Here is a 26811-nt window from a genome sequence, read left to right on the forward strand (position 1 = left end):
TGGGGAGGGCTGGGTGGTGGGAAGAGTGGGGGGGAGGCAGAAAACTGTACTTGAACAACAATAAAATATATAAATAAATAAATTAAAAAGCCAAACCAGCACATCTATAAAAGACTCATAGACACAGCGAATATTTTGATGGTTGCCAGATAAAAGGGTTGGCGGGGGATGAGTGAAAAAGGTGGAGGGATTAAGGAGTACAACGTGGCAGTTACAGAATAGTCATGGGCTGTAAGGTACAGCATGAGGATACAGTCATTGGAATTTTAATATCTATATGTGGTGGCAGGTGGATACTAGTTTTATCAAGATGTTCACTACATAAATGGTATCAATGTCTAATCACTCTCTTGTATGCCTGAAACTAATATAACACTGTATGTCAATTATGATTAAAGTACTTAAAAATTAAAAAGTCTCAATGGATGGAGAATTATATACCTTGCTAGTACTAATCAAAGAAAGCTAGAGTGGCTATATTTATTGTAGACAAAGCCGATTTCAGAACAAGGAAAATCATCAGGGTAAACGTGAGTATTACATAACAATATAAGTGTCAAATTCTCTAAGAAGATACCAGAATTTTATATTTGTGTATTCTTAACATGAGAACATCAAAATACTGAGCCAAAAACTGACAGAACAAAATGAAAAACAAACAGAATATAGAGTTAACTCCCTGCATGGGCTTTTTTTCTTGGTTTTCATCTGGACAACCAGAATCTTCAAACAGATGGACTGTTTGTTTGTAAGGAAGCAATGGCTGGGACTTGGGAGAGGAACAGCACCTGCTATGTGATTCACAGTGTGGCTGGTTTGGAATTGGGGAAAACAGGCAATGGGCTTCATTCCCACATGTATGTAGTACATGGAACCCTGAACTGGAAGATGGGGCTCAGTTTGGGCAGGAGGACCCTGAGGCAATGCTGTCTGATGTTGTCCTGGTAGCGAAACCTGAGGAAGCCAGAAATCAACTGCAGGGTGAGGACAGCCAGTGGGAGACATGAAACAGTTTCTACTTTGAGCTCCTTGTCCAGATGATTATGTAGTTTCTAAACAGCACAGGTGTTGTTTAGAACACCACACACTGAAAGTGGCTTCAATAAATATGTCAGTTGATATGAAGCCTGACACTTGTTTACATTTGAGGAATGTACAGTTGGTAGATTTTACAACATACAAGCTCAAATGGAAAACTAAAACCATGTAATTCTAAAACTGTAGCTGAGCTCTGGCTTGTCTAGTTCAGTGGATTAACTTGTTGCCTGTGAACCAAAGGGTCTCTGGTTGGATTCCCAGCCAGCGCACATGCTTGGGGAGTTGTAGGCCAAGTCCCCAATTAGGGGTGTGTGACAGGCAACCATCCATTTATGTTTCTCTCCTCCCTTACTCCTTCCCTTTCCCTCCCTCTAATTAATAAATAAATAAAATCTTTCAAAAAAAAACCTGTCATTCATTCCACATTGATTCTATGTTGACATTCTGTCTACATAGAAGACAGAATCAAGACTGATCTTTTTGTTTTTTGTTTTTTGTTTTTTTGTTTTTTGGTTTAGAAATTCCTGAACCCACCCTCAGTCTGGAAGCTAAAGGGTCACAAAAGAAGAGGTAAACGATGTAATAATACTTGTTCTGGATAGTGAATGTAAAGGACTATCTTTTGTGTGCAGAGGGTAGTTCTACACATTTCCTGGTCCTTAGGAAACTGTCTCTTGTCATTACATCAGTGTGGCCTATCAATGTGGTAGACTTAGATACAGCCTATTTCATGAAAAGTCTTCATTTCAACTCTGATGTGCATATACATTACCTGGAGACTTTGTTAAAGTGAACACTTTAACACAGTAGTTTCTGTGGTTACCTGAAAGCCTGCCTTTCTAAGAAGCCCTATACAGGTCACTCTCAGCCACAGGCAAACTACAAAGAAAGTCCAGGGAGATCAGCCTCCACGATGAAAGCTGGGACAATCTTCCTAATACCAGTTGAGACTACAATTTCAGAGAACTCGAGTCTTGGCCATCGTCTACCTTAGTGAACAAATAGCAAGGTCCTGTTGGAGTTCTTGTGTATTCAAGGTGAAGAGTCACAAGAGTTCTTTTTTTAGTTTATCTTAATTTTTGTTGCAGTACAATTTTCTATTTTTTACGCCCATCCCAGCCCACCCACCCAGCTCTCCCCTCCTCCCTCCCATTTCCACCCACGCCTAGTTTTTTTAGCCATGTGTCCTTTATGCTTGTTCCTGTAAACCCTTCCCCTTTCCCCTGAAATTTCCTCTCCTCTCCCCTCTGAACACTGTCAGACTGTTTTCTATTTCAGTGTCTTTGACTATATTTTGCTTGTTTCTTTGTTTTGTTGTTTAGGTTCCTGTAAAAGGTGAGATCATATGGTATTTGTCTTTCACTGCCTGGCTTATTTCGCTTAGCATAATGCTTTCCAGTTCCATCCATGCTGTTGCAAAGGGCAGGAGCTCCTTCCTTCTCTCTGCTGCATAGAATTCCATTGTGTAAATGTACCATAGTTTTTCGATTTATGCATTTACTGATGAGCACTGAGGTTCTTTCCAGCACTTGACTATTGTAAATTGTGCTGCTATGAACATTGGGGTGCATAGGTTCTTTTGGATTGCTGTTTCAGGATTCTTAGGATATAATCCTAACAGTGGAATTGCTGGCTCAAAAGGCAGATCTATTTTTAGTTTTCTGAGAAAATTCCATACTGTTTCCATAGTGGTTGTACCAGTCTGCGATCCCACCAACAGTGCACTAGTGTCCCCTTTTCTCCACAACCTCTTCAACACTTGTTGTTTGTTGCTTTCTTTATGATAGCCATCCTGACTGATGTAAGGTGGTATCTCATTGTAGTTTTAATTTGCATCTCTCTGATGGCTAGCCATACTGCGCATCTTTTCATGTGTCTCTGGATCCTCTGTATGTCCTCCTTGGAGAAGTGTCTGTTCAAGTCCTTTGCCCATTTTTTAATTGGGTTGCTTGTCTTCTTAGAGTGGAGTCATATGTGTTCTTTATATATTTTGGAGATTAAACCCTTGTCTGAGGTATCATTGGAAAACATGTTTTCTCATACAGTTGGTTCTCTTTTTATTTTAATACTGTTTTTTTTTTAGCAGGGAAGAGAAGAAAAAGAAATTGAAAGAGAATAAAAACAATAAAAATTAAAAATTAAGAATTGTTTTAAAAAGATAGAATAATGTTAAAAAGCCTCTTGGTTTCAAAGTGGCAAAACTGGTTTTTCTGGTCTTCTTGGCTGTAGCAGGCTGAGGGGTGATTGATACACTTCTTCTCCTTCCCCGATCTACACTCAGTCAGCTGAGGGCACTGTCTGGGGAGCTATCATGGCACCTCTCCCCTGCACCCTGGGTGTGGGAACCAGGCCTTTTCCCAGGGTTACCGCTGTGGGCTGGGGTGAGGGGGTGCAGTCCAGCACACACACCCTTGCCCAGACCGCCTCACCCTTCCCAGCACTATGGGAGTGCAAAGGGTCCTCCTCACAAGCACAACCTTTCATGCAACCTTGGGATCACTACCTGGCTGGGTGGCAGGGAGGCCAGAGCAATTACTGTAGGAGAATTCCCCAAACAGTGTCTTTCTTTACACTCCTTCCTCTTGAGTAATTCCTCCTACTCAAGCCTGCCACTCCACGCCGTGGCCTGGCTTCTCCTGCAGCCCAATTCTCCAGCCAGACTGTTGACCATGGGGGTCAGGGCCCATATACAGTAGCCTGGCTTCTCCCTCAGCCCAACCCTCAAGCCAGACCAGTGACTGGGGGTGGTCAGGGCCCACTGCATGACCCAAACCTGCCGGTGTCCACACACTCCAAGGGTGCCCACAGCCCTTGTGTGTTTGCTAGCAACTGAGTTCCTCCCAGTGCCACTCAGACCTTGTTTGGTTGGGGAGGGAGCAGTTGTCCCGGCTCTCTCACGAGGACTCTGTGGCAAGCCCGGCAGTGGGCGCTAGGCCTGGGACTGCAGCACCCCTGGACCCTGCACTGGTCACTGAGACCCTACGGTCTTGCAGCACTGCTCTCACTGCCTGGTTTTTCGGCTCCGCCATAATTCTTCGTCCCCTATTTTCATATATATTGAGTCATATTGGCTGCTTCCTCCTCGACTCCGTAGATCACCAAGGATTTTCTCCCCTGTGTAGGGGGAATGAAATCTGCTCCCTCCTACCCTGACACCATCTTCCTTCCTGACAAGAGTTCTAATTTAATCATTTAGTTTCACAAATGGAGACATTAAGTTGCTAAGGTGTTATATCATCTGTTTATTATCTCATAACCATATACATGTATGGTCAGGATTCTAACGGTGCGTTTCTAGGTAGGCCCCTTTATCTGCTGCATCTAAGAAAGAAAGAGAACCTGCAACAGAAGATATGAGGACAGGACTCCATGTGAAGTGTGGAAGCACCAGAAAAGTTAGGAGGGAACACAAGGAACTCAAAAACCAATGCAGATTCAATGATGAAAACATAAAAGATCAGATACAACAAAGTACAGTGTAGAGAGAGTTATTTTATTATTGGCATAATAGTGCTTTAGGAAACAATGCATCAAGTAGGGTCATTTCCATTGAAATACAGCATGTGGGACTGAGGTGAAACAGGGTATGTGGAACATAAAATAAAGGAATGATAAATAATAGATTGTTTCTCAGCAATCTTTTCTTGTAATATCACAGTCATTATTTTCTTCAACAAAAATGCAAATCAAGTGACTAAAACACTAATTCTGACTAGTTATTTATCTCAATTAATTTGTTTGGGAAAAAATCAGCAGGGTGCCAGGGAGAGCACGAAATGAACAGAACAGGCGGCTTCAGTGAACATTCCTTGGAAATATTTATCCACACCCCTGCAGTGCAGGTGAGCAGCCCTTAGCTTGGCAACACTTTCAGGTTTTGAGGTCACCTGTGCTCACCGAGCATCTCTGTCTGGGGAATGTAGGTAAAACACAACACATGGGTGAACTTCAGCAACTCCACTTGCTTTGTAACAAGTATAGGAAGTAGCAGAAAGAAACTGATGAGAGACAACAGTGGCATGTTGCAGAATGTGCTGGAGGGAGCAGACAAGCCTTTTAAAGAAATTTGGATCTGCCTTGGGTCAAGTATTAGGTGCCCTTCCTAGACCATGTTTGAATCCAGTACCTCAAGAAATGCCAGTGTTGTAGTTCACTCTGTTCAGAACACATTCTGAATCTCTGCTTCAGTGTTTGTGTTCTCTGGCCCACCCCCAACCCCAGCTTTGGGCCTTCAGCTGCTGTCTGGGTTACAACCCTGTAGATTAAATATCTTGGTTTGGGATTACTCTCACTGAAGTTCTGTTTTCAAAATTCTTCTAATACTTTTCCTTTATACCTAGTACACAGAAAGTTCTCATTCCACCATCAAAACCAATTGGGGCCTCCAAACTCTAGGCTCGGCCTGACATTCTAGGCTCCTGCTTAGATAGAAAGAGCTCAGACACTCCTGCAGACAGGAGAGCTTCCTGCATCTCTCAGAAACCCTAGGACAAGCAGAGAAATCCATTTGTTTAAGGAGAAAGAGACAGAGTCCTTCTGCATGAGGCATTTCTCCAGTTCAGAACAAAGCTCCAAGCTGAAAGAACTCTGAAAACAAGTCAAATTATTTACTTTTTATTAAATATTTTATTATTGTTCTATTAGAGTTGTCCCAATTGGTCCCTCATTGCTCTCCTCCACCCTGCCTAACACCTGCCCTGTTTTTTATCCAAGAACATTTCCTTCCAGATAACAAATAGTTGAGATGCCCACCTGAAGCATTATGGCTCATTCCCATCAGCCGAAAACTAAAAGGTTGATAAATACATCACTTTTCCCTGTAAAACATTTCTCCCTGTAAAAGCCATTCTTCATGGGGGATGGGGAGGAAACAGACAAAAAACCCTTCAACCCTCAACACCTCTTTTCTGAGGTTCATCCACAGCCCCAGAAAAATGCACCCCATGCTTTCTGCTGCATTTCATACCTTTATCATGGGATGTTAGTTACATATCTGTTTATTTTCTAAGCAGACTATGACTCATTCTGTTGATCATGTCTTCTTCACCTTTTCATTACCCCCCAACCCCCAGCACAAAGTTATTCATCAAATGACATCTGTGTGAGTGAAAAAGGATGAGAATTGGATCACATCGTTCATTCTTACATATTGTTCTGTTCTGACCATCTGAGCAGCTCCTACCAGGACATTGAGGAGTGGGAAGGGATCCTCAAGTGGACTTGGACAAGCTTCAGCAGGGATGTACTAAATTTGAAATAATCTCAGGTATATTTCCACATTCTTCTATAAGCTCTTGTTTCCTGGGAAATGAGGGAGAATCAGCACAGAGAGGGCTCCTAGGCTTTAAGGGAAGAGACAGGAGAGCATGTCCCCACTGCACGTGCATGTGCTGGCTCAGCTGAGTGGCTGGAGGTAGACACAGCAATACTGGCTTGGTCTGGCAGGTTCCTTGGTTGCTCTCTTATTCTGAGAAGCACAAACTGGTCTCTACCTCTGACTCTTGCTTTTCCATCATCCTCTTCTGTTTCCTTTCCACTCTACTTCACTGTTAGAATAAACTTCATAGTTAGTATATTCCCCAACTGCAATAGGATTCTCACTGCATTCAGTCATAAAGCTCACTGGAATGAAATAGCTCATTTTATTCTCCTTAGCTTATTTCAGAAATAAAAAAGAAATGGGGAACAATACCAAACACATTAAAAGTAATAGACAAACCATAGACACAAAACAGTGACAGCTTGAACCCAGAATCATCCTCTGGCTATACTGAGAAATGAAAAGCCATGTCCAAATTTTCTAATCAGGTATCAGACCAAACTAACCCCTCCATGGATTTGCCAGATTCCTTTTCCACATTCTTACTCATCTGCTGCACTGATTCCAGGTACAAGACTAACAGGTGGGGTTTGTGAGTGACAATAGTATACCAGTATCTTTGCTTCATTCATAAGAAACCTGCCTCCAGTCCCTGCTACATGTCCTTCTCTTCACACAACTTAATTTTTAGAGTGTTACTGAAAACCATGGGGATGCACCTCTACCATGTTTCAACAACCTCTGGACCAATACAACTAAGGTTTATGCAATTCAGGCATTTGATGAAGCAATCAATGCAGCCAAGATAAAGAAGCATCAGAATGAGGATGAAAGAAAAGAAGAAGGGGCTGTAGGTGGGTGAAAAAAAGGAAGACTGAGAAGTAGAAGGTGCAGGTCCTCCTGCCAACTGTGGAAAACCCCTTTCTTTCCTCAACAGCAACATGATGCCTCAAGAGAGCACAGGTCCCAGCATCAGGAAATCAGCCCTAGGGTCTTCATTCTGCCAGCACTCCTTATGTACCCTTTGACAAGTCATTTTAGCTATTTGAATCTTAGTCCCTACACTGTGAAATGGAGACAATCATAATAACACCTGCACACTCAAATACAAAAATATTTGAGAACCATATAAAAATGTTTCATAAGCTACAAAGTGGAAGTAAAATGTGAGCCACTGTTCTCTCTCTATGACTTCTCAGGAAGAAAGCCCAGTTGATGTAAGACTTTCCTCAGAGAGGACTTTACCTCCTTATTCCTGAGGCTATAGATCAACGGATTCAGCATGGGGGTGACCAGGTTATGCAGGACCTGAACAGCTGCATCCAGCCAGGGGCTTGGGTTTGGCCTCAAGTAGATGAGAGCCACAGGCATGTAGAACACCAAGATGGCAGTGAAGTGGGCACAGCAAGTGGAGAACGCACGATGTCGGCCCTCTGCAGAGTGGATCTGCAGGACAGAGTAGACAATGCAAGTGTAGGAGGTGCAGATGAGAAGAAAGCAGCTGAAGGGCATGAGACCCACACTGATGAACCCCACCATCTCCAGGGCTGAGGTATCTGCACAAGCCAGTTTCAACATCACGGGGATGTCACAGAAGAAATAGTCCACCTCATTGGGGCCACAGTAGGGCAACTGAAAGGTGAGAGTGGTCAGAAAGGTGGCATGAATACAGCCAAAAAATGAGGTACCCACAGCCAGGACGGCACACACTCTGTGGCTCATGATGACCTTGTAGTGTAGAGGATGGCATATGGCAACAAAGCGGTCATACGCCATCACTGTATATAGGAAACACTCGGTACAGCCCAGGAAATGGTAGAAGAAGAGCTGGGATGCACAACCTGCATAGGAGATGGCTCGGCTATGCCCTGAGAGGTAGAAGAGCATCTTGGGGGAACTCACAGAAGGGAAGAATATGTCACACACAGACAGTTTACACAAAAAGAAGTACATGGGTGTGTGAAGTTGGGTGGAGGAGATGATTGCCAGTAAGATGAGCAGGTTTCCCACAAGGGTGAAGATGTAGAAGGACAAAAACAGGACAAAAAGCTCAGTCTCCATGTCCTCTGTGTACGGGATGCCCAGCAGGATAAACTCAGTCACCACAGAGGCATTGCTCATGGCTCTGATGAGGTCAGACCTTGCAAAAACACTCAAGATACCAAAGTCTGAACACCAGTATTGAAGTATCAAGCTCTTTGCTGCAGAAGACTTGGCTGTGTTTTCAACAAGCCACAACCAGCCCACTTATGAATGGGAAGGTCTGTATAAAAATATCAGTTATTAAGAAATGCTAATTTGGGAGGTATAGTCTATCCAACTCCTAGAAGAAATGCTTTTGTGAAAGGAGGTAATCATCTTCAATGACAAGACCAGAAATTTAAAAGTGTATTCAAAACATTCTTATGTTAAGTTAAAAAAATTTCCACAGTTGTTTAGTTCCTGGATTTATTTTCTTTAGAGAAGTTTATATTTTCAACTCTCACGATATCTTAGAGTAACAAACTCCCACTATATATTACTCTCTGAAAAACATCAGGGAAAAACATCACATTAGACATCAGAACAGTTAATTTAAGTCCATATTTTGCCACATATTAGCCATACTAGTTTAAGTAATTTACGCAATATTTTTCATAGACATAGTTCCATTCTCTACAGAATAAAAACCATAATGATTATAACAACTTCAACACCTAAAACACCCTAGTACATAGTAAGGTTTATGAAATGTCTGAAATTTGGCAAAAACATAAATCCCAATGAAAAGTGTTCCCTTCCTTTATGTATCTGAAATTTATCTCTTTAAGTTTCTTTCTTTAATGTACCATGTAACTATGTACAAATAAATGTTTCATTAAACAACATGGTTGAGTAAACTTAGACCATATGCTTTTCAAACTCCATCCTTCTGGACTTGGGAGGCCTCATATCCCCAAATCCCTCAGGAGGTGCTGCTCTGGTTCTTCTGCTCTTTTCAACCTTTTCTAAGTGGACTTGAGGACACTCTGAAATTCTAAGCAAAACAAATAATTGTAGCAGCAAGGGAAGCATCAAATTCATGTTACTGTGATGAAGAAAGGAATATAGTGACCCATATAGAAGAAAGGCAAAGAACAGCTCTGATGAGGAAGGTTAAACAAGTCAAGAGGAAGACATAGTATCAGAACAACAGAGACCTCCTTCTCTCATAATGCAGGATAATTCTAACACTAATACTAACACTAATACTAACAGTAATACTAACACTAACAAGACATAAGTGCATGCCTAGATATGCATTCCATTTAATAAATATTTACTGTGCTCTGAGGACTGGGCTTAACACTTTAAAACTATGATTAATTTTTCAAATAAACCTACAAGAAAAACTATCATTACTATGTGCATCTACAGATCAGGAATCTGAAACTTGGAAAAAGTAAACAAGTTGCCCAAATATACAAAGGAAGATTGTAACACAGCCAAGGCTCAAACCTATTTTGTGCCACAGCCCATACCCTTAGCCATGAAGAGAACTTTCCTATATGGCCTCTGCTTTTTGAAGAGACCCCTTTTCATTCTCAGGCACTGTCCTTTTCCAGATGAGTTCACATCATCATTTTATGCTGAGGTGGGAAAGCATTCTTGTTTTACCTCTTGCTGGTCATTTCCAGTCCTGACTTTAGACCACATCTAGTTAGCACCTAATATAGCTTAAAAAATCAGACAGCAGGCTTATGCCTTACCTTTGACACTATACCTTAATACTGACTCCATTATAGGAGTTTTGAATTTATAGAGACCCATTCACCACGGGAATTCAAATCATTAACTGTGGCAAGTGCCACTTAAAAACATACCTAAAGAGAATGGCCACACCAAAATGAGTGACTCACATACCACCCTCGAACTGAACAAGAGTGGAGATGGCAAGGAGAGAAACAGTGATATTATGGGGGGAGAAATGAGGCTGACAACTTGCTTCTCGTTACTCATTTTAGCCAAACCTGAGTATCATCTCTGAGCCATGCACATTTCTGTGAGATCTGGATCACCTCTCCCTGGTTGGCAAACACCTAGAATCAGACGCCATGATAATGTATGATTCCACAATCCTGTTTTATTTTTAAATCTGTTTTAGGGAAAGAAGCCCACAAGGACCAGAAATGACCGTGTGTGAGGCCTTTCACATGTGAGGAGAAGAGGCTCACAGTTAGACATGGGCAGCAGTTTCAACACTCACACAGTCCACTGAGAGCACAGTCAGGCTTTCCACGGGGCTGTCATGAGACCCGACATTAGCTGTTTCTGAGCAGAGCCCGAAGTGCTCCACCAAAGGCACCTCCGTTCTCCTCCTTATAAAGAATTCAGTCTCCTAGGGTTTGTTCAACAGAGACCTGGACACACTCACTCTCCCTGGATTGCTGCCTTGGTGGGTTTTTCAGGAGCCCTTAAGCCCTGCTTTGGATTCACTGATGGCTCTGAGGGAGCAATTAGTTGTTCAGACTAATTTATCATCTAGTTATAAAGAAAAAGCAATGAGATCATCAGAAAGGGGTGTTGTAAAGTGGGAAATATCTCTCCAAGATTGTTTGCATAGCAGAAAGAGCTCCAATTCTAAACTTTCATCACCATGGTATGCCTTTTTTTGGTTCATTTGTTTTTTGGTTTTTTTTTACATCTTCAAGCCTTCACTTGTGATAGCATGTGTCTCACTGCTTTTGAAATTATCTATATATCCATATGACTCTACAGCTATTTCTAATAAATATCACTATTCAAAACAGAAACCTAATCATTTAGTAAGTATTCATTATGATCAACTCTTCTTATGTGCCTCTGAAGTCATTTTTAAAGAAAAGGAGTCACATACGAGGCACATTCATAGGGTTAAGGAGGTGTAAATTACCTTAAAAGAAAAAAATGAAAAAATAGTTAATAATCAGTTATTTACTGTGAGCCAGGTGTGTCAAACTCATTATCATAGGTGGCTACATCAGCCTCATGGTTACCTTCAAAGGGCTGAAATAAGTTTAGGACTGTATAAATGTAACTACTGCTTAACTGTTAAAGACTTGAAATTACATTCGGCCCTTTATAGCCCCTGGTGTAAGCACTTACCATGTTCCAAGTATTTTGATAAATTTTAAAGTTATTACATTTAATCTCCAAAATAAATTTTATAAAGTGCGTGGTATTGCTTTACAAAAAAGCTGAAAAATGATTAGATAAGTTGATGATGACATAACTAGAAAGTTACTCTTTAATTTCAAAACCAATGCTTTCAAGCTTTATCTTGTAAATTCCAGAGATCTTGTTTTATATTCAAAAAGCGGCAGAGATATGTTATGGTCTTGAAATGCCTGAAGGGCTGGTAGAAATTTGATAAGCACTATTCTATGTGGTGCCTTAGGAACTATGGGCAGACATAGCAGAAAGACACTTATTTTCTTTCTTTTTTTAAGGTTTTATTTATTTATTTTTAGAGAGGGAAGGGAGAGAAAAAGAGAGAGAGAGAGAGAGAGACATCAATGTGCAGTTGCTGGAGGTCATGGCCTGCAACCCAGGCATATGCCCTGACTGGGAATCGAACCTGTGACACTTTGGTTCGCAGCCCGCACTCAATCCACTGAGCTATGCCAGCCAGGGCAAAAGACATTTATTTTCAATGTAGACACAAAGTGCTTAATTATTAGATGTACATCTAAATGGATAGCAATGAAATAAGCAACCCTGTAAAGTAGTTAGCTCTTTGTCACTGGAAATAGCCAGTGTTTGTATACTGTGTTCATGCACTGGAAGAATTAACATTGTCATAGTTTCCACACTACCCAAAGCAACTAAAAGATTGAATGCAAACATTAAAATACCAATGACATACTTCATAGAAATAGAACAAACATTCCAAAAATTTATATGGAACCATAAATGACCCTGAATACTGCAGCAATTCTGAGGAAAAGGAGCAAAGTAGGGAGGATCACAATACCTTATAACAAACTGTATTACAAAGTCACTGTAATCAAAACAGCCTGGTACTGACATAAGAACAAACATGTGGACCAATGGAACAGATTAGACAGCCCAGAAATAAAACCAAGTCTCTATGCTCAATTAGTATTCAACAAAGGGGGCAGAAGCATAAAAGGGAGTAAAAATAGCCTCTTCAACAAATAGTGTTGGGAGAACCGGACATCTACATACAAAAAAATGAAACTTGATCACCAACTTACACCATACACAAAAATAAACTCAAGGTGGATAAAAGACTTAAATATAAGTTGTGATAGCATAAAAGTCCTAGAGGAGAGCACAGGCAGGAACATCTCAGCTATTCCACGGAGCAACATTTTCACCAGTATGTCCCCTAGAGCAAGGGACATATAGGAGGAATAAACAAAAGGGATCTCATTAAAATAAAAAGCTTCTGCATGGCTAAGAAAACAGCCTTAAAATGAAAAAGAACCAACCATATTGGAAAACATATTTGCTAATGACACGTTAGACAACGGTTTGATCTTCAAAATATATAAAGAACTCACATAACTCCACTCTAGGAAGACAAGGAACCCAATTAAAAAATGGGCAAAGGACTTGCAATGAAGCTTCTCCAAGGAGGACATACAGAGGGGTCAGAGACATATGAAAAGTTGGCTCAGAGCCATCTCTCTGATGGTTCTGATGGCTAGCCATCAGAGAGATGCAAATTAAAATCACAATGAGATATCACCTCACACTGTTCACAATGGCCAACATAAACAAAGCAACAAACAAGTGTTGAAGAGGTTGTGGAGAAAAGGGAATCCTAATACACTGTTGGTGGGATTGCAGACTGGTACAACCACTATGGAAAACAGGATGGAATTTCCTCAGAAAACTAAAAATGGAGCTGCATTTTGATCCCTCAATTCCACTGCTGGGATTATATCCTAAGAACCCTGAAACATTATCCAAAACAATCTATGTACCCCAACGTTCATAGCAGCACAATTTATAATAGCCAAGTGCTGGAAGCAACCCAAGTGCCCATCAGCAAATAAGTGGACCAAAAAACTATGGGACATTTACACAATGGAATTCTATGCAGCAGAAAGAAAGAAGGGGCTCCTACCTTCTCTGACAGCATGGATGGAACTGGACAGCATTATGCTAAGTGAAATAAGCCAGGCAGTGAGGGGCAAATATCATATGATCTCACTTTTCACTGGAACATAATCAACCAAACGAACAGGCAACCAGAATATAACCAAAGACATTGAAATTGAGAATAGGCTCACACTGACCAGAAGGGAGAGGGTAGGGAATAATGGGGGAATAAGGTGAAAGGTTTATGGGAACAATTATAAGGACACATGGAATAACAAGGAGGGTGGAAACAGTGGAAGGATGTAGGGAGGGCTGGAGTGGTGGGGAAGGGGGGGAAGGCAGAAAACTGTACTTGAACAACAATAAAATATATAAATAAATACATACATAATACATAAATAAAATAAATTCCAAACCAGCAGATCTATAAAAAACTCATAAATACAGAGAACATTTTGATGATTGCCAGATAAAAGAAGGGTTGGCGGGTGGGTGAGTGAAGAATGTGGAGGAATTAAGAAATACAATGTGGCAGTTATAAAATAGTCATGGGGCTGTAAGGTACAACATGGGGAATAAGTCATTGATATTATAATAACTATATGTGATGTCAGGTGGATACTAGTTTTATCAGAATGTTCACTTCATAAATGGTATCAATGTATAATCACTCTCTTGTACACCTGAAAATAATATAACACTGTATGTCAATTATAATTAAAGTATTTAAAAATTTAAAAATCTAAACAGATGGAGAATTATATACCTTGCTAATGCTAATCAAAGAAAGCTAGAGTGGCTATATTTATTTTAGACAAAGCCGATTTCAGAACAAAGAAAATGATCAGGGTAAATGTATTACATAACAATAAAAGTGTCAAATTCTCTAAGAAGATCAGAATTTTAAATTTGTATATCCTTAGCATGAGAACATCAAAATGCTGAGCCAAAAACTGACAGAACAAAATGAAAAACAAACAGAATATAGAGTTAACTCCCTGCATGGGCTTTTTTCTTGGTTTTCATCTGGACAATCAGAATCTTCAAACAGATGGACTGTTTGTAAGGAAGCAATGGCTGGGAGTTAGGAGAGAAACAGCACCTGCTACGTGATTCACAGTGTAGTTGGGTTGCAATTGGAGAAAACAGGCAATGGGTTTCATTCCTACGTGTATGTGGTACATGGAACTGGACTGGAAGCATGGGGCTCAGTTTGGGCAGGAGGACCCTGAGGCAATGCTGTCTGACATTATCCTAGCAGTGAAGCCTGAGGAAGCCAGGAAATAACTGCAGGATGAGGACAGCCAATGGGAGAAATGAAAAAGCTTCTCCTTTGAGCTCCTTGTCCAGATGATTACGTAGTTTCTGAAAGCACAGGTGCTGCTTCATGTGTTCTTAACACGTGAAGCAACAAGCCCTGAAAGTGGCCTTCAATAAATGTGTCTGTTGATTATGAAGCCTGACACTTGTTTACATTTGAGGAATTTACAGTTGGTAGATTTTACAACGTAAGAGCTCAAATAGAAAACTAAAACCATATAATTCTAAAACGGTAGCTGTGCTCTTGCTGGTGTAGTTCAGTGGATTGAGTGTGGGCCTGTGAACCAAGCAAGGAGTTGCTGGTTCAATTCCCAGCCAGTGCACATGCTTGGCAGGTTGCAGGCCAGCTCCCCATTTGGGGGTATGCAACAGGCAATCACACATTGATGTTTCTCTTTTCTCTTTCTCCTTCCCTTCCCCTCTCTCTAAAATATAAAATATTAAAAAAAACTGTCATTGATTTCCATTACATAGAAGACAGAATCAGGACTGTTCTTGATGGTTTTTGTTTTGTTTTTTGATTTAGAAATCCCCGAACCCAACCTGTCTGGAAGCTGAAGAATGAGAAAAGAGGAGGCAAACAATGTAATAATACTTGCTCTGGATAGTAAATGTAAAAGACTATCTTTTGTGGGCAGAGTGTAGTTGTACACAGTTTATATCCCTTAGGAAACTCTTGTCATTACATCAGTGTGGCCTATCAATGTGGTAGACTTAGATACAGCCTATTTCATGAAAAGTCTTCATTTCAACTCTGATGTGCATATACATTACCTGGAGACTTTGTTAAAGTGAACACTTTAACACAGTAGTTTCTGTGGTTACCTGAAAGCCTGCCTTTCTAAGAAGCCCTATACAGGTCACTCTCAGCCACAGGCAAACTACAAAGAAAGTCCAGGGAGATCAGCCTCCACGATGAAAGCTGGGACAATCTTCCTAATACCAGTTTAGTCCGTAATTTCATGGAACTCGGGCCTTGGCCATCCTCTGCCTTAGTGAACAGATAGCAAGGTCCTATCAGAGTTCTTGTGTACTCAAGGTGAAGAGTCACAAGAGTTCTAATTTAATCATTTAGTTTCACAGATGGAGACACTAAGTTGCTAAGGGGTTGAATCATCTGTTTATTATCCCATAACCATACACATGTATGGTCAGGATTCTAATGGTGTGTTTCTAGATAGGGCCCCTTATCTGCTGCATCTAAGACAGGAAGAGAACCTGTAACAGAAGGTATGAGGATAGGACTCCATGTGAAGTGTGGAGGCATCAGAAAAGTTGGGAGGGAACACAAGGAACTCAAAAACCAATGCAGATTCAATGATGAAAACATAAAAGATCAGATACAACAAAGTGCAGTATAGAGATAGTCATTTTATTATTGACATAACAGTATTTTAGGAAACAATGCATCAAATACAGTCATTTCCATTGAAGTAGGGTATGTGGGAGAGAATTAGCTCCTTTTTTTTCTCTTAGAGTGAGTGATCCAGGCTTCAGGTCTTGGGCAAAGCTGTCATTTAAGCTGCTTTTTTAGTATTCCAGATCACAGCCTGACTAGAGCCCTCATGGGTCCATGCTAGGACAGGATTCCATTATTGCACTCTTACTAAAATGTTTCCTATAGGGAACCTATCTGAGTGGCTAGGAGAATGTCGCCCAGACCCTGATTTGGAAAACTGATGGGGAGTGAGTCAGCACACAGGAGCCAAGCCCCTGATCGGTTTTCCCATGGGGAATCAGGCCTGCGTTGTACCTAGGCTGCTTTGAGGCTTGCTTTTTGCTAAAACTCCCACACCCTGATTTGAGACAGCAAATGCTTACTGCATATCTTTAAAGTAACTTCCTAAAATCTGTGCTAAACCTCCCAAGTATGGAGTGTAACCAGTTCAACCACTTTTCCCCTTGCATCTGAAACATCCTTTTCTTTGAAGTAATTAGCAGCATTCTTAACTTCATTATCTGTAAAGGGTAACCACCTAAAGCAAACCTGTGCATAGTAAATGAGGACCATCTTCGGTGTAATGTACCCAGAAAAGCAGTAAAAGCCTGTCCAGGCCGGGGTTGGGGCCCTCTCTCACTTAGAGAGCGGCCATGCAGTCCCTTTTTCTTCACAGGATTTCTGCAGTCTGTGTGGATTTGTTTGTCACAGCCATAACACACGGACCCTGCTGGCTAGAGTCCACATCAGTTCCCTATCAAGAATATCGGTCTCCATCAGGTATGACTCAACCCTTAGGCATGCAGTAAAGGCTAGTAAAGCCCAAGCAGAATTCATCTGGAAGTTCATCAACAGTGCCCACTCTCAAAGTGGACCCTTGCAGCTCTCTCTATCATCCTGAGGTTATAAATCCCAGTGTCGGCTTTCAACCTCCCTCTAACCCCTCATCCTATCTAAGAATAGAAACCTGTATAGCGCACCAGTCTTGTTGCATAACTTCATAAAATCAAAAGCGAATAGACAAAAATGATACAGAATTTTCCAGTTCAGGCATTTCCTAACATCAATGCTGCAACCTTTAGTCTGGAGTCCCTGTTACCTGTTTTTCATGTTGTCACTCTGAGGGCATGTGCTGGGAAAGGAGAATGACATCCATAGGGAACCCGGGACACAGAAGCAAGGTGGGCTGGGCACCCTTTACTTTTATGACAAGAAATGGCCACATGACAGCAGAAAAAAGTAGTAAAGGAAAGGACACTAGCATAAAAGAGGAACTTGTTCTGGTTGGTATCCTCAGAGGGAAAAGACAGCAGGATCAACAGAGGATTTCAGAAGAGCAGTGGCAGCTTCAATGAGCACATGCCGGATGGAGCCTATTAAGAAGAGAAAACAAAAACGAGGACTGAGGGGCAATAATAAGAATGCATGCCTTTCCCCCAGTCCCCGCTAACCTCCCTGCTCATCTCTCAAGTCCTGCTTTTGACTCTTTGCAGTACCCCTGGCTTCTGGTCATCCAGACTCCTATCACTCTCCTCTGGCCCAGAAACAGTCAGCTGTAGTGGGACAATAAACTCTCAGGAGTGCAGTCTCACACTCAGCATTGTACTGACCTGTGAGGAGAGTAAATGCCACTCCATGTCCTTTTCACAATTCACGTTCCCCATCCACAGCCCTTTCCCTCTTCACATACCTCCCCACCAGCCCCAGTGTCACACCAAAGCCCCTTCTGCCAAGGGGCGCAGTAGCTGGGAGAACAGAAAAGGCCTGGACCAGGATGGTCAGGGGGATGGAAGATGGTGTTTCTCTCCTGGACACATTCTTTCAGACTTGGAGGCCCCCTGTCTGTGAAGATGCCCAGCTTCCTAAGGAGGGAAGAAGGTGAGGACTGAGGATTGGGCTCCTACCTGCATGGATGTGAATCCAAGTCACAGCTTTCCTTTCTAGAAGTTCCCACTCACATTTCAGATCCTTATAGTTGTCATGGATCCAGATCACTGCCAGGACTGTGGCCCAGCCTGAGGAATCCTCACCCTGCAACAGACAGAGACTCCCCTGAAGCACCCACTCCCTCCTCACTTACCATGCCCCCACATTGCTACTAAATGAGACTACCTGGCCTCTCTAAACCTCATTTATGACTTGCAAGGCATAACTCCAGGACATAAACCTCAGGGCAAGGATACATTGCATCTTAGGGTACAAAGGTCTTAAATTTTAAAGCCAGTGTAACCACCAGGACAGTGCTTGAAACTCCTAAACACATTCGTAATGAGAATTAGCCAGCTGTGATCAAAGAAACACATGCAGGCCTGGCTGGGTGGCTCAGTTGGTTGGAGCATCATCCCATACACCAAAAGGTTACAGGTTCGATTCCCAGACAGGGCATGTATGGGAAGCAACCAATCAATGTGTCTTTGCTGGCCCCTCTAAAATCAATCCTGGGGTGAGGATTAAAAAACAAAAAGAAGCACAGGAGTACAGTTGCTTTATATTTTCTAAAGCATCTTCAGGCTCTTTTTTTATTTGAACCCTCACTAAACCAAAAAATGAGGAATCATCAATAGCCAAATTTTTAAGAGAGAAAACTGATTCATACCAAAGTGAAAGGAGTTGCCCAAAGCTTGCCTTCTAAAACATGATGGAGGTGGGACCAGAGACCAAATACTCTGGTTTAAGTCACATTGCTCATAAAACTTAAGTCTCATGCATAAAAACAGAAAACCAGTTCCTGTGAGTTCTAACAGACGACCCTGCAATTTAAGTGTTTAGAGACAACAGATCCTCTTTTACCATGGGCTTTAAAATTTGGAAACAGCTATCATGTCCTCTGAGTAGTCTTGTTTCACATCAAAATTCTCAGTTCCTTTCATTCTCTCTTAAGAGGATTTATGTCAAAGCAGTAAGAATCCCTGTGTTTGTTCTCCTAGCCTAGAAACAAACACAGTGATTTCTAAAGTATATCTCTTTAAATGGTCACATCTGGAGGTATATGTACTTATAAAATTCTGTGACTCCAGCCCCAAATTGTAAAATACACATAGCTTTTCTGACAATTCTGTTGCCCTCAACAAGTCATGTTTGTAGTCATCTAAGTCTCCAATTTTCACATGCAGCAGCTGTTAAGTCACTTTGCATCTATTCTCTACCTGTAGAGTTGAGAATTTAGAATGAAAAACAGTATGTTTATTTCAGCTAATTTTTTTTTAATTCAAGCCATTGTTCAAGTCTTTTGGGATCCTGGTTTTCTTGTCTAATACTCTATCTATCTCCCAGTTTGGTCACACACAAATAGGAAAGCATTGGTCCACATCTCCATCTAAAGTTCATGGAAAATATGGACCTCCAGAGAGTTCAGAGCCCGGTGGGTCTAAACATCAGTTTCAAGTTGAATAAATTCATTATTCAGTATTATGGGTTTTTAATTAGTTTGTAATCAGTCCATATACTCATCATTAAGGACTCCCTACCCTTTGCAACAGCTCCAGATGGAACTGGAGAATATTATGCTAAGTGAAATAAGCCAGTTGGTGAAAGACAAATACTATATGATCTTACTTATAAGAGGAATCTAATGAACAAAATAAACTAACAAACAAAATAGAACCATAGGCACTGAAACATGTAAGAGACTGACAGCTGCCAGAGGAAAGGGGGAAGAGAGTGGTGGAGAGAAGGGGAAGGGACTAGTCCAAGAACATGTAGGAATGACCCGTGGACAGGGACAATGGTGTGGAGATTGACTGTGGGAGCAGGGGGTGGGCTGGGTAGAGGAGGGAAAAAGGGGAAAAATTGGGAAAACTGTAATACAATAAATGAGAAAAAAAGAAACATAATTTACAAAAAAGAAATATAAATTACAAAAATAAGAGTACCAATGCATAAAGATATGTATATTGTCTTTTAATAATAACATAGTACATAAATGTAAAAAAGTAAAAAATAATAAAAAATATATATATAACTAGTTAAAATATTTTCTAAAAAGGAAAAAATCAAATACCTTACTGAAATTCAGATACACCAGGTCCCTTTTATTATTTTAAAGATTTTACTTATTTTTAGAGAGAGGGGAAGCAAAGGCGAAAGAGAAGAGAAACACTGATGTGAGTGAGAAACATCAGCCGATTGCCTCTCATAACCACCCCAACTGGAGACCGAACCCACAACACAGGCATGTGCCCTGACAGAAAATCGAACCACAGCCTTTCACTTTGTGGGACGATGCCCAAAACAGAGTCACGCCAGTCAGGGCCAGGGCCAGGGTTCTTGATTCCCTTGATTTATTGGCCAAGTTCCCATGTCGAAGAAGGAAATGTTAGTCTAACATGTTTTGTTCTCAGTGAAACCAAGTTAGAACTCCATGATCCTTAATATCTTCATTTATTTATAAATTAATTATATTATTAATCAAATGTGTGATTGTTTAATATTATCCTTCTTAATCATGTTTTAGAAGAGTATTTTTCAATAGAAATATAGTGCTGGATGCACATACAATTTTAATTATACTAGAAGCCATTGTAAAAAGGTAAAGATAAAAAGGCACAATTATTTTATTAATATATTTTATTTAACTTAATATATTTAAAATATTCTTGATTGATCAAACTTTTTTTACAGAGGGAGAAAGGGAAGGAGGGAGGGACAGGGAGATGTCAATTTGTTGTTTCAGTTATCTATGCATTTTTGCTTGATTCTTGTATGTGCCTTGACCAGGAATCAGACCTGCAACCTTGACATATGGGGACAATGGTCTAACAAAAGGCTTAAAATATCAACTTAACATGTAATCAGTATAAAAATAATTATTGATGGCCCTGGCTGGCGTAGCTCAGTAGTTTGAGCGCGGGCTGGGAACCAAAGTGTCCCAGGTTCGACTCCCAGCCAGGGTACATGCCTGGGTTGCAGGCCACAACCCCCAGCAACTGCACATTGACGTTTCTCTCTCTCTCTCTCTCTATCTCCCTCCCTTCCCTCTCTAAAAATAAATAAATAAAATCTTTTTAAAAAATAAAATAATTATTGATGAAATACTTTACATTCTTTTTTATATTGTCTTTAAAATGAGAATATATTTCACAATTATAGCACACCTCAATTCAATTAAAAATGTAGTTCCTCATTTGCATTTGCCGCATTTTAAGAGCTTTATAGCCACATCTGACTAGTAGGTGCTGTGTTGGATGTTGTACTTATAGGATATCTGAAGTTTTTTTAATCACCTTCCACATTTGGCAAATTCAAAATGACACTTGTCCTTTTCAGGCTTTTGGCATTTGTCTTCTATTTAACAACATCTCAGTTAGAAGATTTAGTAAGTTACCCTGAAATCCTGGAGCATAATTTGTCCTCATCAGCAGACTTGAGCACATTTGAAATATTTAGGCCATCCCTATAAATACTTCACCTTCCTGAACTTCAGTAAAATTCTGCTAATTTCTGGACCACTTCCTTTAGTAAGAACAGGAGCAATAATGTGAGTTCTGAAGATAGACAGTCCCAGAACTGAACCTAACTCTGCCACTAACTGGTTAGGTAACTCAAACAAATTGTTACAGTTCTCTGGGCTTCAGTTTCTTCATCTACAAACAGCAACACGAATAGGATTTATTTTACTTCATTGTTGTGATGAATAAGTAAGATCATGAATGTTAAGTGCTTAGCACAGTGCTTGGCACAGAGTAATTGCTCAATGAACAGTTGTTATTATAATCAAGATGCTTGCCAGAGAATTCATTAAAGTAGAAGACAATTTTTGCTTTCCCTTTGTCATCCATCAACTCCTACTAACTAGACCATTAGTGCCTTGTTCTTTCTTTTCTAACCTACCCAGAAAAAAACCTTCAACCTCTACTTATTAGAAATTTACTTAGTCTATGGCCTTCTATACTTCCTTCCTCAGGTGACTCACAATTCACCCCAATTCTCTTTTACTGACTCCAACCACTCAAGTACATACACACTCCTTTTTGTTCTCTGAATCTCACCTTGGCAGGGAGTGCAGCCAGTATATCCTCCACACTCATACCTAGGATCTTGGCCAGACCTTCATTCAGATCCCAGGAACCATCTGCCTTTTGGAGGGAAATCAGCTGTACAAAATTATTATCTTCAGAGACTTTGGGAAGAAAAAAAGAAAGAGGATGAGAAATTAAGAAGCTTCTCACCTGTAGCATACTTGAAAGAGAGGTCTGAACTCAGGCTGCAAAGTGTGCAGAGCTCTGCAGATCCCACCAAGATCCCATTTCTTCCTTCCCTGGGGGACATGCATTCTCTCTGTGACAGGGTAAGGCCATCCCAGGGCTGCACTGCACTTAAAAACTCAGCAACAAGAGAAATTTATGGGGAACTAAAGGGTCCACATGATGGTGCTATTTAAAGCTTTCTCCAGTCTTGTTTAAATAACCATTAAAATGTTAGGCATATTTTAAAAATTCTAGGCAAGCACAGCTTGAATTTTAATTATCAAAAATTTCAAAAGAAAGCATATATTAAGGAAGCAGTTAGTAGTCCACCTCAAAGAGTAGTCTAGTGTCTAAGTCTGGTGGTATGAAACTTGCTTCAAAACCACAAAATTTTCATAGAAAGTATCTCACATCTGGCTATATGGGATGTATACACTTAGATGGGATGTATACACTGGATATATACATTTAGAGCAACTTAAAAATTAGTAGGCAAGAAAAACAGATCTACTCTAATGGGAAAGCAAATATAAGACTCTGGATTTCAAAAGTCTGAGTTTGATTCTCAGCTCTTCTAATGTACAAAATCTAATAGCTATTTAACCTACAGGAATCTCAGCCTTCTCTGTAAACTGGAGACAATAATGCCTTATTCATGAGAAAAAAGGGAAAGTACCTGGAAGGCCCATAAACGGCTCCCTATAAACAGTAGTTGCCAACTAATTCACAAAAACCAGGAAGACACCACTGGGGAACTTTTCTTTCTACTTTAATAAGAGGACCCATAGTAGAGAAAGCTAGAGTGGAGATAGGACAGCACAGGAAACCAATGCAAACTGGGAATCTGCTCCATGCACAACATAAAGAAAGTTCTCATGACAGCCCTAGGGGATGAACAGTACGGCACTTGAGAAAACCCAGGCTCTAAAAAGTGAATTAATTTTCCTAAAACCCCACAGGAACTGCTAGTACAGAGATCGGAATTCACCCAGACCTCCAAGCCCTCTGTTTATAGAAGCCTAAGAAGAATGAATACATAGAGTATGTGGCAAAGATGTTTAAACAATTAAACAATTGCATGCCATAAACCCTAGCTACAAAAATTGGAGAAATGAGACAGAAGTCGCCTGTGAGCCTGTTTAAGTAGAATAGGCACCACTTAGCAGAACTGTACTTTGACTTGATATATCAGGTACTTGACAAGCCTAGCTGCTTGGAACGTGAGGCAATGAAATGACTGAGGAACACTGGTGACAGAATGTCATGAGACATCATTAGAGAAATCTATCTTCAAATCCAACTTCTAAAAAAATTGACTAATGCAGCTTGGGCCCGGACAGGGTGGCAGCCAAGTTCTGCAAGAGGAGGGCCCCAGCCAGTACACAAGGTTTTCAAGCTGAGACGGCAAAGGGGGTAAGTTTAAGGCTCATCTCAAATGGCACTGGGGTAGGTTTCAGTGTCCTATACTATAGACTACTGAAGCAGGGCTGACCCTGGCAAATACAGGGACTGGACAAATTTTACCATCTGCCTGACACTTTTCAAAGAGATTACATCCCTGGGAAAGAGAGCCACAAGATAGCAGAGCAACAAAGATTAGTTCCGCAGTTCCTACAGATCAGAAGAGACCTGAGGCCCACCTCACCTATGGGATGACTTTCCACACTAGTCCTCATGGTAGAAGAATAAGCCCTTATCTTCTGAGGGGAGGCCACTTTGGGAGACATGGCTTTACTCCTTGATCCACGAATAAGAACTCGGCTTCTGTCTAGTCCTGTATGTATGACAGACAAACATTGGTGAGAAAAAGTCCCTGGAAAGATGCACACCAAAAGGATCCGGGGTCTTATTAATCGTGGATCTATGGGGGTCATAACCATTCTTCTGGTATGATGCTCTTAAATTGAACAAAGCACTCAGTGGGCAGAGACACAGGCGGACGGTTAGAAGGAGAAGGCCTTTGTATGAGCTGAGAAATTCCAGCACAGACACCAACACCAAGGCCCCCATGCTCTCTGCTGTGGGCGACAGGCCCTGATAATTTGAGACACATTCAAGTATGTCCTACCCAATGTCGACCTCAGTTACCTTCTTTTTTATTCTCTCTTAAGATTTTATTTATTTTATATTTTAGAGAGGAGAAGGGAGAAAGAGAGGGAAACATCAATGTGTGGTTACCTCTCACGTGCCCCCTACTGGGAATCCGTCCCTCAACCCAAGCATGTGCCTTGACTGGGAATCAAACCAGCAACGCTTTGATTTGCAGGCTGGCGCTCAACCACTGAGCCACACCAGCCAGGGCTCAGTTACCCTCTTTATTGTGCACTTTTTCTTCTCCCAGAAGCCCAGATCCTACACACACCTGCCCACTCCGATACATGACAATGGCCTTTTATGCATCTTTACTTTCAGTATGGCAGGCTTCCTCCAACTATTTCACTTAAAACTACATTCTCCTTTTAAAAATCTCTTTTCCCTCTCTCCTTCTGAAATGGTAGTTGATCCAGGTACCCAAGCAGCCAGGTTTGAGAGGTGGGGTCAGTGCAGTCGGCAACCTCTTCAGTTCCAAATGCCACATCCATATCATTCCTCTTCATCCTCACCTGGATTACCTTCCTCATATCCTCACTGCTGACAACCTCCAACCTCTCTGGCCCTTTCCATCATTCACTAAAGTATCTGAAAATCAGTCAAAGACTTCCACTTTAGGGCAAAGCCTGCCATCATCTTGAGAGATTATGGATCCATGTAGATAACCTACCTGATACCCAAATTCAAAGCTTCTTATCTTCCTCAAATCAAAAGGCTTCAGCTTCCATTCTATTCCAGCTGATCCCTCCCAAGCCAGTATCTGATTATCAAAGAGAACCGTTCCCACTGTAAAAAAGTAATTAAAAAGAACTCTACTTTTAAGATACAATATCCAATTTTTCCAGCTTTCTAACTCAGAGATTTTTATTTTACCTGGCCTTTGACTTCATCTGGACCTTTAAGTCTTTGTCTACTCTGTTTGTTGCTACATAAAAATTTCCTTGTATCTTTACTCTCTTTTCCATTTAGCCTAAATCTCAGGTTCGACACTCTTCAACTCTCTTATTACTATCTTCAATTCCTTGTCCCTAACTTCCTTTTTATCACATCCATTGTCAAAACCCAACCTCATTGGGTGGGTGGGCTGGAATGGGAGTAAAAGGCAGAAAACTGTACTTGAACAATGATTAAAATAAAAAATTTTAAAAATTATAAAAACAAAATAAACCAAAAAACCTAAGCTCAGAATTAAGCGAACACTCTACTCTCTTCATTCTTATACCAAAGCTGTTGCACACTGCTGAACTGAATCTCAAAAACAGATTTCCTTTAGTAGTTTGGTGCCACTGAAAACGTCAACGTATCAAAACTAAACCGGACCTTCAACATTCTTTGACAAATGCTCTATTTCTCCTTGAGCATTTCACTCTCTGGATTTCCACAAGGCTATTTCCAACCCTTAGCTCAAATTCTCTGTTCTGCAAACTCCAGTCTCATACTCATTAGCTAACCTTGCTGTTTCTCACTAACGTAACAGAAAACGATCAGACAGAAACTCCAAAAGCTTGCCTCTCAGCCTCTGAACTGAAAGCTAATTCCATCCCTTTTCTTCCACATCCTGGCAATAAGGGAAGAATGTCCTAACACTTGTCCTATTAAAGGCTAACCCCTCCTCTGCTGTTCTAGATCGCATCCTCCCTCACTTCCTCAAACACCCTTCTCAATTGGTTACCCTCCCCACACTCAATGATGTCAAGCATCTCAAGGGGCATTTCCCTGTTAGCATTATAACATTCTCAAATCTCTTCCATTCTGAAATCATGAAGAGATGTAACACACACGCACACAACAAATCAACATTTTTATAGGTATCACTCTTTATTCCTTCCCCTTTTCAACATTAATAAAAAGTGCATGTACAAGCTGCTTCTCATTTCCCACTTCTCATTTGCTCTTTAACATTGTGAATATAGATTCTTTCCTCATCTACACCAGTGGAACTGTTCTTGATTAGATTAGCAAGGCTTTCTTTGATATTAACACAATATACTCTTTTTTTCCCATTAACATTTATCCCTCCTATAACTTCTGCCACCTCCACCCACCCCAATCCTTCTAGCAATCACCATGCTATTGACCATGTCCATGAGTTCTTTATCTTCTGCTTTTTATTTTTTGGTTCTATCCTTCTTCCCTGCCCCACAACCTCCCTAGACTTTCCAGTTTTACTTTGACTCCTCTGCACTCATTTCTTTTCTTCCTACTTTATTCCTTTTTCACATGGTTTGGGGAATCCATCCCTAGATATTCTTCAGTGTTACAATCTTACCCCCCTTTTCAGCTCATTTTATACCTGCCCTCTGAATAATCACATCCATCCCCATGACTTTTGCTATTACCTAGATGGCTTA

The 26811-nt window shown here is 40.9% G+C and overlaps 2 protein-coding genes across 3 annotated transcripts in view; both read right to left on the reverse strand.

Moving 5' to 3' along the window:
* Positions 1-7543: 7543 nt before the first annotated feature.
* LOC123832519 (olfactory receptor 149-like) lies at positions 7544-8479 on the reverse strand. Its single transcript, XM_045860193.1, has one exon. It carries the CDS (start codon positions 8477-8479, stop codon positions 7544-7546), a length of 936 nt encoding a protein of 311 aa, XP_045716149.1.
* Positions 8480-16564: 8085 nt separating this feature from the next.
* Positions 16565-26811, reverse strand: part of VWA5A (von Willebrand factor A domain containing 5A) — a 31615-nt gene continuing 21368 nt past the window's right edge. For both annotated transcript variants that reach the window (XM_045860367.1, XM_045860366.1), the window contains exons 15-18: positions 24015-24143; positions 22172-22302; positions 18089-18215; positions 16565-17557 (exon numbers count right to left, since the gene is read on the reverse strand). In XM_045860367.1, the coding sequence (XP_045716323.1) occupies positions 17478-17557; positions 18089-18215; positions 22172-22302; positions 24015-24143 (467 nt within the window). In that variant the 3' untranslated portion in view covers positions 16565-17477. The remainder of the gene's footprint in view (positions 17558-18088; positions 18216-22171; positions 22303-24014; positions 24144-26811) is intronic.

Source organism: Phyllostomus hastatus, unplaced genomic scaffold, assembly GCF_019186645.2.
Source record: "Phyllostomus hastatus isolate PE091 unplaced genomic scaffold, TTU_PhHast_1.1 phas_scaffold_193, whole genome shotgun sequence".
In the NCBI taxonomy this organism is placed as follows: domain Eukaryota; kingdom Metazoa; phylum Chordata; class Mammalia; order Chiroptera; family Phyllostomidae; genus Phyllostomus; species Phyllostomus hastatus.